Source organism: Pecten maximus, chromosome 6 (assembly GCF_902652985.1).
Source record: "Pecten maximus chromosome 6, xPecMax1.1, whole genome shotgun sequence".
NCBI classification, from domain to species: Eukaryota; Metazoa; Mollusca; class Bivalvia; order Pectinida; family Pectinidae; genus Pecten; species Pecten maximus.
This window is the reverse complement of record NC_047020.1, coordinates 38,774,781-38,790,544: the sequence shown is the minus strand read 5'-3', so window position 1 is coordinate 38,790,544 and position 15,764 is coordinate 38,774,781. Positions and strand designations below refer to the sequence as shown.

The 15,764-nt window shown below is 35.2% G+C and overlaps 1 protein-coding gene across 2 annotated transcripts in view; it reads left to right on the top strand.

The window, feature by feature from the left end:
• Nucleotides 1-12: 12 nt before the first annotated feature.
• Nucleotides 13-15,764, top strand: part of LOC117329735 (coiled-coil domain-containing protein 134-like) — a 39,275-nt gene continuing 23,523 nt past the window's right edge. For both annotated transcript variants that reach the window (XR_004533256.1, XM_033887833.1), the window contains exons 1-3: nt 13-303; nt 8,169-8,290; nt 8,975-9,059. Coding sequence is in view for 1 of the 2 variants with exons in the window: in XM_033887833.1 (XP_033743724.1) it covers nt 156-303; nt 8,169-8,290; nt 8,975-9,059 (355 nt within the window). In the remaining variant the exon portion in view is untranslated. The remainder of the gene's footprint in view (nt 304-8,168; nt 8,291-8,974; nt 9,060-15,764) is intronic.

Below are 15,764 nucleotides of genomic sequence, written 5' to 3'. Positions count from 1 at the left end.
ACCCCGAGGTGCTCTGAAAGGGGTGTTTCCCAAGTTTTTGTGTACGTCTTCCACGTGTTGACAGCTCAGAGAGAGTATGGATACCGACGCCGGCGGATTAGAAATCTGACATCGACTGTCATTTATCGGCGTAATGTGTTGCAAAACGTGATACAATGCATCTTTTACTCGCAAACGTATTTTTTGTGACATGTGTGATTATTGGCGGGGCTTCTGCTAATGACAGAGGAGATAGCAACACAGAAGATCTAGGCCTACAGAGCCACGAAGATGGTGAAGGGAAAATCTCACATATAGATGTGTGTATCCTTTTTCTTTATCGATGTGACCACATACAAATGTAGGCCTACAACATCCTAACAAGATGAACAAATAGTTGCAGTTATATTTGATACTGTTGCAAACGTATAGTGTAATATGAATGCATTTTATATCCTTTGTTGAGTAACTTTTTAATCAGATTAAAAGTTCAATGTTACAAAATTCTGAGATTTTATTCGCCACTAAATATGTGCTTTAAACATATGGACATTTGTTGTCGGTTATGTTGTTGCAACATTTAATGATACTCAACATCCATTTAATAATATGATTTTATATCCAATTAATCAATATTTATATAAAACTGTAAAAATGAAACAAAACAAAATTACTTGACTTGGTAATTTTTATCAAAAGGCTGTAGTAACTCAATTGGTCCTGTTCTCTTTAGCAAATCAATTGATTTTTTTCTGACAGTCATTCGTGCAATTATGAAACGCAGACCAAAGTTGATGTAATATTAATACCATGCATAATTAAAATATGCTAAAGTAGACCAGAGAGACACAGAACTCTGGCAACAGCGATAATAAAATAATCTATAGGAACAATTTCGTTTTTGCACTTGTAGTGGTAGTTGGAGTATTACAATGTCTAGCCAGAGAATTCTGTTTGGTCTTTATGAAATAATTTACAATAATAAATTTTGTATGATTAGGTTCTGTTCCAGACATATTAATTATTATTGTTCTATCATGGATGTATACAGTTAAGTAGCATATAGTTTGATATTAGCTTGATTCTTCATCGTGTAGTACAACAGAACAATATCTCATAAAAGATAAATTGGAGGGGAAATTTATCGGTTAGTTTTATGCTATATGTGTATATAACCAGAGGTGAACTGTTTTGGATATGGAGGCACAGCCTGCCCTATCTCCCAGTCACGACCATTAACAGCTATACGATGTGCCCATACTTCACCCAGTGGTATTGATCTGACTGGGGTTCCACTCCCTAGTACAAACAGGATTGATTTTTGGGTACTGAGCATCTTGATGGGAAGCTTGCAGAACTAGACATATTCCGAGGCTTTATTTGGGATGGACCATCAGTTTATTTGATTTTGTACTTGCAAGCATTTTTTGAATATTGAACACACATAAAAGTTGTAAAATAAAATAAAACCTCGCTGCTACTTCATATTTCAAATTATGCCAGCTTTTCAGAAATACTGGACCATTTTCCATCTTTACCAAAGTTGCTAGTGAAAGCATCCGTTTTGCTGTTAATTTCTTTATGGATTAAGAATGATAATTGATGTGCATTCTCGTCATTTTCAGCCATTTTTGACAATATAAAGGAACACTTTTGTTTGCTTACAGGGTCATCATAAAAAAAGAGAAATATTGCAGAAAATGGTCAAAGCAATTTTACAACTCTTTGTGGAATCAAATAAAACCTAATCTTTCACCCCAGTAATTGCAAAATTACAAAAATGAGTTTAAAGTACACAATTTGTGTGTTCCCATCATATATTACACTTTTTAACTGACAAACATATGCCATAACCTCATATCCGAGCATCCTTTTCTGTTTAGACATGAAATACATGTCCATCCCTATTGGAGTCAACACATATATAAAGATTAAGAAAGTCACAACAAGCTAGAATAAAAAAGTATATATATGTACATTTGGATTTTGGCACATTTAAAAATATTTATTTCAAACTGTGTAATATACATGTATTTTATGGCTAAGTAGATGCCTTGTACATACAACTAAAGCATTGTGATGAGTAAAATACAGTCATACATGTCAAGAAGATTGCTTGCTTTTTACAGCATATCATGATCACAATAGTTGAAATTATCAATATCTATCAGTATGAATTATTAAATATTATTTTAAGGGAGATAACTCTAACACAGAATACAGGTACAAGATTTGCTGTTGGTCTAAACATATCTTTATTGCCATGAATATGACAAAAAAGGATTAGGCACAAGTTCTTACAACTTAATTGAGCCCTCTCCAACTTAAATACATTTTACATACATCATGGCTGTCTTAACATGTACATTTAAGAAAATCTTAAACTAAATTGAATTAACAAAATATTTTGTCAACAGTTCTTTCTCTGTACCCTAGATGACCTTCTCTAGAGAATCAACCACAGTTTTCACACAGAATACAAGATTTTTTTCTTTAAACATAAAATATAAAACATTAATTGTTGTAATTAAGTGTCTTGGAGATGGTTTGTATCCTCAATGTATTTTACATACATTTTTAATTGTATTTTGGTGAAAATTTTACTATTTTGTTCAAAAGTGAGGAAAAGAGTTTATGTCAGTTAGGAGGATCTCTGTAAGATTTAATTCCTAAGATTTCTTACAATTTAGTAATATGGATATGTATAGACATAGTGATGTACATTTGCTACTTTCCCACATAAACATTTAAAGGGTTATCGCTGAAGTTAACTCTATCAAGATTATATTATAGAATGTTTTATTTTTACATCAGATACACTTCAGTTAGATAATGGTCCACGCACACATACATTACTGGATACTGTAAATGTACACATTTTAGTGGTAATCTTATTTTAGCATTTTTAATGCTGGAGAAATTCCTCTAAATTATGATTGCGCTAATTGTAGTTTATGTACCTTGGTTTCTATGGCAATCATGGTTGGTGCGCTTATTCATCAATACGCTATAATCTATTTCACTTTGGTTTCGCACTGAAATTTGAGTGCATCAAATTACGTTTACAGTATAGCAATGCAGTGGAACCTATATGCAGACTCTTACACATGTATACAAATGTAAATTTTGGGTGAAAATTAAATCGGTTGGCTATTGCCTAAAGACATTTTACTGCAAACTGAACCCTGGAAAGACTTGTCGATACGTGGTTTGATATTGGCCTAAGACTCTCCTGTCCAATGTAGACGGCCTGTTTTTCTGTTTAAAAGTATTGATGTCTATCCATGTATGGACAACTACACTTTTCTGCAAAACAGAAGCCTTTGTACCTAATTCACAGCCATTGATTGATACGTATGTATAAGCTCAATCAGTTACAAGTATTTGTTGTTGACTGATAGCTCCAGTCACATCCATTTCTATCTATGTACACAGCAAAATCAATGACATTTTTATGTTTTGAAATTTTTCCAACATTTAAAAGTTTTAAGACGAAAAAAGAGACGTGTCTGGTTGTCGAGAGAACCAATACCGGTAACATGTTTTTTGGTTGTATGATTCATAGCTGTATTTTACCAAATAAACTCCCCACTCCATCTGTTATGTTAGAACTGTATTTTACCAAATAAACTCCCCACTTCATCTGGTATGTTAGAACTGTATTTTACCAAATAATCTCCCCACTCCACCTTGTATCATAGAGCTGTATTATACATAATAATCTCCCCCACTCCACCTTGTATCATAGAGCTGTATTATACATAATAATCTCCCCCACTCCACCTTGTATCATAGAGCTGTATTATACATAATAATCTCCCCACTCCACCTTGTATCATAGAGCTGTATTATACATAATAACCTCCCCCACTCCACCTTGTATCATAGAGCTGTATTATACATAATAACCTCCCCACTCCACCTTGTACCATAGAGCTGTATTATACATAATAATCTCCCCACTCCACCTTGTACCATAGAGCTGTATTATACATAATAATCTCCCCACTCCACCTTGTACCATAGAGCTGTATTATACATAATAATCTCCCCCACTCTACCTTGTACCAAGAGCTGTATTATACATAATAATCTCCCCCACTCCACCTTGTACCATAGAGCTGTATTATACATAATAATCTCCCAATCCCACCTTGTACCATAGAGCTGTATTATACATAATAATCTCCCCACTCCACCTTGTATCATAGAGCTGTATTATACATAATAATCTCCCCCACTCCACCTTGTATCATAGAGCTGTATTATACATAATAATCTCCCCCACTCCACCTTGTATCATAGAGCTGTATTATACATAATAATCTCCCCACTCCACCTTGTATCATAGAGCTGTATTATACATAATAATCTCCCCACTCCACCTTGTACCATAGAGCTGTATTATACATAATAATCTCCCCACTCCACCTTGTACCATAGAGCTGTATTATACATAATAATCTCCCCACTCCACCTTGTACCATAGAGCTGTATTATACATAATAATCTCCCCACTCCACCTTGTATCATAGAGCTGTATTATACATAATAATCTCCCCACTCCACCTTGTACCATAGAGCTGTATTATACATAATAATCTCCCCACTCCACCTTGTATCATAGAGCTGTATTATACATAATAATCTCCCCACTCCACCTTGTATCATAGAGCTGTATTATACATAATAATCTCCCCCACTCCACCTTGTATCATAGAGCTGTATTATACATAATAATCTCCCCACTCCACCTTGTACCATAGAGCTGTATTATACATAATAATCTCCCCACTCCACCTTGTACCATAGAGCTGTATTATACATAATAATCTCCCCACTCCACCTTGTACCATAGAGCTGTATTATACATAATAATCTCCCCACTCCACCTTGTACCATAGAGCTGTATTATACATAATAATCTCCCCACTCCACCTTGTATCATAGAGCTGTATTATACATAATAATCTCCCCACTCCACCTTGTATCATAGAGCTGTATTATACATAATAATCTCCCCACTCCACCTTGTATCATAGAGCTGTATTATACATAATAATCTCCCCACTCCACCTTGTATCATAGAGCTGTATTATACATAATAATCTCCCCACTCCACATTGTATCATAGAGCTGTATTATACATAATAATCTCCCCACTCCACCTTGTACCATAGAGCTGTATTATACATAATAATCTCCCCACTCCACCTTGTACCATAGAGCTGTATTATACATAATAATCTCCCCCACTCCACCTTGTATCATAGAGCTGTATTATACATAATAATCTCCCCACTCCACCTTGTATCATAGAGCTGTATTATACATAATAATCTCCCCACTCCACCTTGTACCACAGAGCTGTATTATACATAATAATCTCCCCACTCCACCTTGTACCATAGAGCTGTATTATACATAATAATCTCCCCACTCAACCTTGTACCATAGAGCTGTATTATACATAATAATCTCCCCACTCCACATTGTATAGAGCTGTATTTTACCAAATAATCTCCCCACTCCACCTTGTACCATAGAGCTGTATTATACATAATAATCTCCCCACTCCACATTGTATAGAGCTGTATTTTACCAAATAAACTCCCCACTCCACCTTGTACCATAGAGCTGTATTATACATAATAATCTCCCCACTCCACCTTGTATCATAGAGCTGTATTATACATAATAATCTCCCCACTCCACATTGTATAGAGCTGTATTTTACCAAATAAACTCCCCACTCCACCTTGTATCATAGAGCTGTATTATACATAATAATCTCCCCACTCCACCTTGTATCAAGAGCTGTATTATACATAATAATCTCCCCACTCCACCTTGTACCGTAGAGCTGTATTATACATAATTATCTCCCCACTCCACCTTGTATCATAGAGCTGTATTATACATAATAATCTCCCCACTCCACCTTGTATCATAGGGCTGTATTATACATAATTATCTCCCCCACTCCACCTTGTATCATAGAGCTGTATTATACATAATAATCTCCCCACTCCACATTGTATCATAGAGCTGTATTATACATAATAATCTCCCCACTCCACATTGTATCATAGAGCTGTATTATACATAATAATCTCCCCACTCCACCTTGTACCATAGAGCTGTATTATACATAATAATCTCCCCACTCCACCTTGTACCATAGAGCCGTATTATACATAATAATCTCCCCACTCCACCTTGTACCATAGAGCTGTATTATACATAATAATCTCCCCCACTCCACCTTGTAACATAAAGCTGTATTATACATAATAATCTCCCCACTCCACCTTGTATTATAGATCTGTATTATACATAATAATCTCCCCACTCCACCTTGTATCATAGAGCTGTATTATACATAATAATCTCCCCACTCCACCTTGTATCATAGAGCTGTATTATACATAATAATCTCCCCACTCCACATTGTATCATAGAGCTGTATTATACATAATAATCTCCCCACTCCACCTTGTACCACAGAGCTGTATTATACATAATAATCTCCCCACTCCACATTGTATAGAGCTGTATTATACATAATAATCTCCCCACTCCACCTTGTACCATAGAGCTGTATTATACATAATAATCTCCCCACTCCACCTTGTACCATAGAGCTGTATTATACATAATAATCTCCCCACTCCACATTGTATAGAGCTGTATTTTACCAAATAAACTCCCCACTCAACCTTGTACCATAGAGCTGTATTATACATAATAATCTCCCCACTCCACCTTGTATCATAGAACTGTGTTATACATAATAATCTCCCCACTCCACATTGTATAGAGCTGTATTTTACCAAATAAACTCCCCACTCCACCTTGTATCATAGAGCTGTATTATACATAATAATCTCCCCACTCCACCTTGTATCATAGAGCTGTATTATACATAATAATCTCCCCATTCCACCTTGTAACATAGAGCTCTATTGTACATAATAAACTCCCCACTCCACCTTGTATCATAGAGCTGTATTATACATAATAAACTCCCCACTCCACCTTGTATCATAGCGCTGTATTATACATAATAATCTCCCCACTCTACCTTGTAACATAGAGCTGTATTATACATAATAATCTCCCCATTCCACCTTGTAACATAGAGCTGTATTATACATAATAATCTCCCCACTCCACCTTGTACCATAGAGCTGTATTATACATAATAATCTCCCCACTCCACCTTGTATCATAGAGCTGTATTATACATAATAATCTCCCCACTCCACCTTGTACCATAGAGCTGTATTATACATAATAATCTCCCCACTCCACCTTGTATCATAGAGCTGTATTATACATAATAATCTCCCCACTCCACCTTGTATCATAGAGCTGTATTATACATAATAATCTCCCCACTCCACCTTGTACCATAGAGCTGTATTATACATAATAATCTCCCCACTCCACCTTGTATCATAGAGCTGTATTATACATAATAATCTCCCCACTCCACCTTGTATCATAGAACTGTATTATACATAATAATCCCCCCCCCCCCCCCCCATTCCACCTTGTACCGTAAAGCTGTATTATACATAATAAGTAGCTATTTCCTGAGTAAATAACACATGCAATGGGTACTTTCTATATACAAGAATAAAGAGTAGGGTCTTGAGATTCTGAAAATCAAAAATATACACTCCTGGTATGAATAGAAAGATGTAGGATTCCAGGTGTAAAAAAAGGTGGGAATTCCCCAGGTCGGGGTTCCCCAGTCCAATGTAAATATCAGGGTAACTGTCTTCCGAGTATTGGTGTGCTCTTATATGCTGTTAAACCTATCCAATAACATCATTTTTCTGGAAGGGAAATCTTCAAACTTTAATTTGATATGAATTTCCCAATATTTGAACTTCAAATGAGCTATAAGGGGATTGAGTCATTAGTAATAACATTTAGTAAAATAATTAGTTGTGTGAGACCTTGTAAAGTTAAATTTGTTTATAGCAATTAAATTACTACTTTGATTATAAATGTGCTGTTAAAATTGAATTTAATGAAATTTGATATGACACATGTGATATGATACACTCTACATAAATTTAATGAATTATTAATTAACTATTTAATTGTATGATCACAGTCCTTGATATACTCAGTGAGATTCAGGGGAGATAACTGCAGTTTCCTTAGCCTTTTATCAGACAGAAGCCTATTTGAGAAACACCGTGTGATGCAACTTGATGCTGTGAAATCAATCCAAACATTCGGGGATTATGCTCAGCGTCACCAGCTGGTTAAAATCATGGTACAACAATTGTTTAAGGTAAAGACGTCATCACTTTCGACATTCTGATTATTTCATAATTGCCTTCAGGGACATTTTTTTTTCTTTTTAATTTTGAAGGTAAGGCTGTGTTATTTTCATATTGATACTTTGCACTGAACAAACTTGTATCATTCGAAGAAGATTTAATATTTAATTAAAAAAAAAAAGGAAAAATCAACTCAGACAACTGTTTTTGACATCTTTGATTTTAAGACTGCTGTAAGTTCTGGGTACAGTTTCATCAATGTTTTTTAATTTATAAAGGCTCCGTATAACTTAGAATTTCTCATAGGAAATCATTACAGAATTTAAGTAAGGTTCCTTAACTAAGATTGTCCCCTTATATCCAATATATAATGCTTTCCTATGGAAAATTTTAAGTTCATGAGTAATGTATATGTATACCTTAAGAATGTTGATGAAACTGCAGGGCCCTGCTGTTGTTGGTATACCATTTAAATGACTACCTTCAGTCTGATGTTGGTATTTTCAGACGATAGCACATGTAAATTGACGATTGACCAAAAAAATTGGATCATATTTTTAAAAAAAAACATGTATTACAAATTTTTCAGATAATGATGTAACGATAATTTGATGATTGATCATGGTTCTTTTATTTTCTTTAGTTGTTAAAAAAAAATTGAAAAGTTTTACAAATTTTTCTTTGCACATATCCAGGTTCTTGGTGAGGGTAAAGTGAACTTGACAGAATGGGGATACATGCCCGGTGATCCATTTCCTCTGAACACGACCATACGTGACAGTAAGTAGTCTTCAAAGGATGGTACAAAATTCATACAAATATGTCTTAATTATGTAACAATTACCATAAGATACAGGAACCTTCCTTATTTCACCAAAATTATGTACATATCACATTGTGAATATCACTATCAAATTTTTTCTCATAAAAATCATGGCTGTAGTAGGTGACCACCTCACCACAAGTCTAAAGACTTGATTTAGGTTACTTCGACTCTGGGTTAGAGACTTTAGTCTGGGGACGAATGTTAGATGTCATTAAAAGTTTCTCTCATCTTTTCTTAACATGGACTTGAGACCAGCTATGGAGGAGGTATTAATTTAATTAGCAAGTTCCTGTGGTGATGTCTCTATATATATCACAAATGAGAACAAGTGGCATCCTCTCTTCTCATATCACAGAATGAGGACTGGTGGCGCCCTCTAGATCTGTTCTCATATCACAGAATGGGAACAAGTGGCTCCCTCTGTTCTCATATCACAGATTGAGGACTGGTGGCGCCCTCTGCTCTCTTATCACAGAATGAGGACAGGTGGTGCCCTTCACATCACAATTAACAGGAGATTGTGACCCTGTTTTTCTTATTTTACTTATTGTACATGTAAGTGCTGTTTTCAGGAGATTCTTGATGTTTCACTTTTTTGGAAAAGACAAAATAGATGTCTTGAAAATAAAATTAATAGAAAATGCTGATCGTTCTTTTCATAAGTTCTGCATGAAAAGTGTTTATTTTGCAACAAATTTATAGTAAAAACCAACAAAATTTTAACCATCTATAAAAACAACTTTTGCAGTATTGTAGTAATCCATGTACCTGCCAACAGGTACATAGTCTCTAGTTTGTGCACTTATATCTCAATAGGTGGCAGCACCTGTACACATGACAGAATGACAACAGGTGGCGCCCCCTTCTATACATCAATCTGTGACTGACGTTTTGTGGTACCACTATCTTAGATTACAACAGGTGGTGCCTTCTGTAAATCCATCCTTCCTGATAAATCATCAACTATATGTATATATATATATCTGACTGATAAAACTGATCCCAAAGGAAATACAAACATTGACATTTCATGTAGCTAGGCTAATTTTTGACAAAGTAGACACAGGTTTATACTTGTAGCTGGTGAAGGGATACTTATTGCCAATATTATTTTTTTTTTGCTATAATTAGAAGTTTATCTGTCCGAGCTGTGAGTCATGAAGTTTGATGTGTCGGGTGATTAAGTGGGAGGGAACGGGAGGAATAGCTGAGGTTTGATAATCTACTAAGTTATACTAACACTGTACAGTCATAACAGAGTATTGGCTAAAGGTGAAGCACATGGAAGGATGGAGGAAAGCACAGAGGAACATAGATATGGGGTAGTGAGGAGATAGAGAGAAGGAGTTTAAGATGGATATGTATGAGAAGCTATATCAGGACAATAAGAAACGGCTAGGGTAACGAAAGGGTGTTATATTAAATGGAAAATAAAAGGAATTACATGGACAGACAAAAGATACATAGAAAGGATAGAGAGAAGGGATAGAGAGGAAGGAAAGAGAGGAGAAAGGATATGAAGGAAGGGATAACCGGAAATCATGAGGAGGAGTAGGGGTGGGAGGGATTTGAAGGATACAGCCACAGGGTTTTATCACATCAAATAGTGCTTTTATAGCCAGGCCCCTGGGGAGGGGACATAACTTCTGTACTGACTGATTATAAGGTTTTATTTTACTGTAAACAGGCCTATCTGGAGATCTGAGCATTAAAGGGCTATCTTTGTGGGTTAACACCCCCCTGTGTCAGGGCTCCAGTGGCTGGGTCTCTGCAGACCTCCATAGCTACTGATGAGGATGATCGGTCGTTACTCCCCTCCCCTCTCCCCCTGTATCCCCTCAATATCAGATTTAGGAGATTTGGAATCACATGCAGTGATCGGTTGCTTTTAAATCAAGGTTCAAGGAGAAAACATTTTATTGATAAATCTAGAAGTAAATAAGTATGAAATGTCATGTCACAAAGGTCATTCTTAATGCTGAACTATTCATCTTGTTTTTATATCAAAGGAGACTTTCATTTCATACTTGTTGGTTTTTATATGTTTAAAACATTCATTACAAAGCACAGGGGCTTGACAGTTTCCTATGATCCTGAATGAAAAATCAACCCCAGGATTATTATGGGTCTGCATGACCCCAGATTTAATCTTTTATTCTGGGTCATAGTAACATGTCATGCCCCTGTGTTACAAAGTACACATCAAATTCAGTTCGTGATAATATTACACTCTATTATCTTAATAGTGTTTGGAAAATTTGTTCGTGCCTATTTTTAGGCGATTGTACGTATCTTAATTAGAAAAAACATTAAATCGTAATAATAGAAGAAGAAATGAATGTACTTATGGATGATTAATCAGTAGACGTATTATTACTTATGAGTCATATTTATCTACATCTGCATCAATCAACAATTATAACAAGGATGTATTGAGGTCAAACTCTAGACTAAAAAAGTGTTCATAAAATGATCCGATTACAGCTTTATTATTTCAGTGTTAAAGATTTTCTCATTTTTACATACACTATACAAAAAAGTTATAAGGGAGTTCAGGGTTTTTCCCTGTAATTTTTTTATGCAGGGTTCCAGGGACTCTCAGATGTAAAAATTGGGAGTCCCTTTTTGAAATGCAGGCATGCCATTGCATGACAGAATCATTGTTAAGTAGTTCCAGCATTCAGGTTGGTCATCTGCCATCAGGTTTAACAATGTTGCCTTAAATAATCAAATACAAACACAATACCTTCATTGTATGTTAGATTTTGTAATTTTAATACATCCCGATGTTGCACAGACATTTAGTTCAGGAGTCCTTTATGTTTTTTTCTGTGTCAAAGACGCAGGAAACCTGCGTCATGGAAAACCCTGGGAGTTACAAGAAATACAAAGAGTTTACATCAAACATGAGCACATATGTAAAGACGGATAATGAACCAGAAAAAGGTTCATTAAAACACGTTTGTAATTTGTGTTAATTACTACTACGAGATCTTTACCTTAATTATGTTACCATAGTAACCAGTGAGTTTCGGCCTATATGTTTTATCTGGGAGATGTTTCATACCAGTGGGAACCTTTTATAAGGATGCTGAGTCTAGCTGGGTATAACAGCATCCTTCATCTCAAACCCAGGATCGGAATAAGCAACTGGTTAACTTTGTCAAAAATTGTCGAAACTTCATTGGATATTTTTCTATTTCACTCTTCACTCCATCATTTAATGCTGACATCATATGTGTATTATTTAATCTTTATCCTTCCTATTCTCATTTATTACTCGTAATAATTCATTTCTTCACAGATTTTATATTTATTTATCAACCGTACAAATATCAAATACACATACCTTAAATTAGTTAGTATTTTTAGAAACCAACGGTCAACACCAAGTTCATCCTGCTTTAATTGCTGTGATCATTTTCAGGGGAGTAGGGACATTATGTTAGGCAAAGATATTCTAGTCAGATAATTAATTTACATCTTTTCTTCTTGTCTAAACTGGATATTTTGAAATTACATTACCTGAGATTGTTTGTTTTCATTAAAATTCCATGAACATTTTCAGAATTTTCATTTTGACAATTGGGGAATTTTCATTAGTTTATTTTGGTACCTCAGTAATAAGGGATATTTAACAGAGATATTATCAGACTTGACCTCCATTACAGAGACTCTTGGTTCATAAAACCTGTAAATTACCATGTGTACAACACCAAAACCCTGGTTCTTACAAAGTCTGGTTAGCTTGGATAACAAGATAGACTCGACTCTTCTTCTCTGATCTCTAGCTTTTTCTTTGAAGATTTTACAATATTCTTGCTTATGTGATAATTTAAACACACTTAGGCATAAAAAAACATTAAAATGTTCGGGTATTTAAACAGAAACAGAAATATGTAATTTTGAATACTTTTGCTGATGTTGCCATAAGCTGACACACTTTCGGTCTGAGACTTTACCCAGCTGTTGGTGTCCATCAATAGACCAAATCTTCTGAAATATTTTTATTCTGAATCCTGTCAAGTATCTTAAATATTTTTTACATCCTGTAATATCTTCCTCTGATCTATTTATACATGGAAGTTTATTTATGAATCCGTCACATAAAAATATTTGAGATAAAAGATTTGCCTCTTGAACTTTTTCAATTTTTGAAGATTTTTAGTTTTTGACCTGTTGCTAAACTTTTGGGAAGGAGTAGCTTTCAAAATCAAAGAGTTACATGTGCATTTCATAGTAATTTCTTTTTCATCATATATCCCAGCTCTTATAGCCAGGAATTAACATACACAAAACAATTATTTATTTGATTTGCATGTATTAGTATGATCAGGGTATACTGACATCAGTATGATCAGGGTATACTGACATCAGTATGGTCAGGGTATACTGACATCACCAGTATGATCAGGGTATACTGACATCAGTATGATAAGGGTATACTGACATCAGTATGATAAGGGTATACTGAAATCATCAGTATAATCAGGGTATACTGACATCAGTATGGTCAGGGTATACTGACATCATCAGTATGATCAGGGCATACTGAAATCATCAGTATGATCAAGGTATACTGACATCATCAGTGTGATCAGGGTATACTGACATCAGTATGATCAGTGTATACTGACATCATCAGTATGATCAGGGCATACTGAAATCATCAGTATGATCAAGGTATACTGAAATCATCAGTATGATCAGGGTATACTGACATCAGTATGATCAGGGTATACTGACATCATCACTTTGATCAGGGTATACTGACATCATCAGTATGATCAGGGTATACTGACATCAGTATGATCAGGATATACTGACATCAGTATGATCAGGGTATACTGACATCAGTATAATCAGGGTATACTGACATCATCAGTATGATCAGGGTATACTGACATCATCAGTATGATCAGGGTATACTGACATCATCAGTATGATCAGGGTATACTGACATCAGTATGATCAGGGTATATTGACATCAGTATGATCAGGGTATACTGACATCAGTATGATCAGGGTATACTGACATCATCAGTATGATCAGGGTATACTGACATCAGTATGATCAGGGTATACTGACATCAGTATGATCAGGGTATACTGACATCAGTATGATCAGGGTATACTGACATCAGTATGATCAGGGTATACTGACATCATCAGTATGATCAGGGTATACTGACATCATCAGTATGATCAGGGTATACTGACATCATCAGTATGATCAGGGTATACTGACATCAGTATGATCAGGGTATACTGACATCAGTATGATCAGGGTATACTGAAATCATCAGTATGATCAGTGTATACTAACATCATCAGTGTGATCAGGGTATACTGACATCAGTATGATCAGGGTATACTGACATCAGTATGATCAGGGTATACTGACATCAGTATGATCAGGGTATACTGACATCATCAGTATGATCAGGGTATACTGAAATCATCAGTGTGATCAGAGTATACTGACATCAGTATGATCAGGGTATAATGACATCATCAGTATGACCAGGGTAGACTGACATCATCAGTATGATCAGGATATACTGACATCAGTATGATCAGGGTATACTGAAATCATCAGTATGATCAGGGTATACTGACATCAACAGTAGGAAACTTGCCAGTCTTAGTTGATAGTTTCTATGAAAAATGGACAGTAATAAAAAAGCATTACTGGTATTGGAACACAACATAATGTTCAGATTAGACAGGGCATTGGTATCTACAGTTAAACCTGCCTTATCTGACACCCTGTGGTACACAACATATCAGTCATATTAGACATGATGCTGGTAAACCTGTCTAATCAGACCCCTATGATATAAATATCAGTCATATTAGACTTGATATATGTAAACCTGTCTAATCTGACATCTGATATAAATATCAGTCATATTAGACTTGATATATGTAAACCTGTCTAATCTGACACCTGATATAAATATCGGTCATATTAGACTTGATATATGTAAACCTGTTTAATCTGACACCATGCAGTACACAATATATCAGTCACATTAGACAGGATGTTGGTAAACCTGTCTAATCTGACCCCTATGATATAAATATCAGTCATATTAGACATGATGTTGGTAAACCTGTCTAATCCGACACCCTGTGATATACATATTGGTCATATTAGACATGATGTTGGTAAACCTGTCTAATCCGACACCCTGTGATATACATACTGGTCATATTAGACATGATGTTGGTAAACCTGTCTAATCCGACACCCTGTGATATACATATTGGTCATATTAGACATGATGTTGGTAAACCTGTCTAATCCGACACCCTGTGATATACATACTGGTCATATTAGACATGATGCTGGTAAACCTGTCTAATCCGACACCCTGTGATATACATACTGGTCATATTAGACATGATGCTGGTAAACCTGTCTAATCTGACAGCCAGATGTACACAACATATCAGTCACTTTAAACAGGTAATGATGATGTCAGGTTGTTTGCAATCATTAGAACTTAGATGTCAGATTACTCAGGGTTCCAATTAGACAGCATTTTCTGTAGTTTAACTAATGTTAGTTATTTTTTATCTCCAGAATGTCTCTAGATAGAAATTTATATGCTATGTCTACTTATCATTTTTTATTATAAAATGAATATGAATAT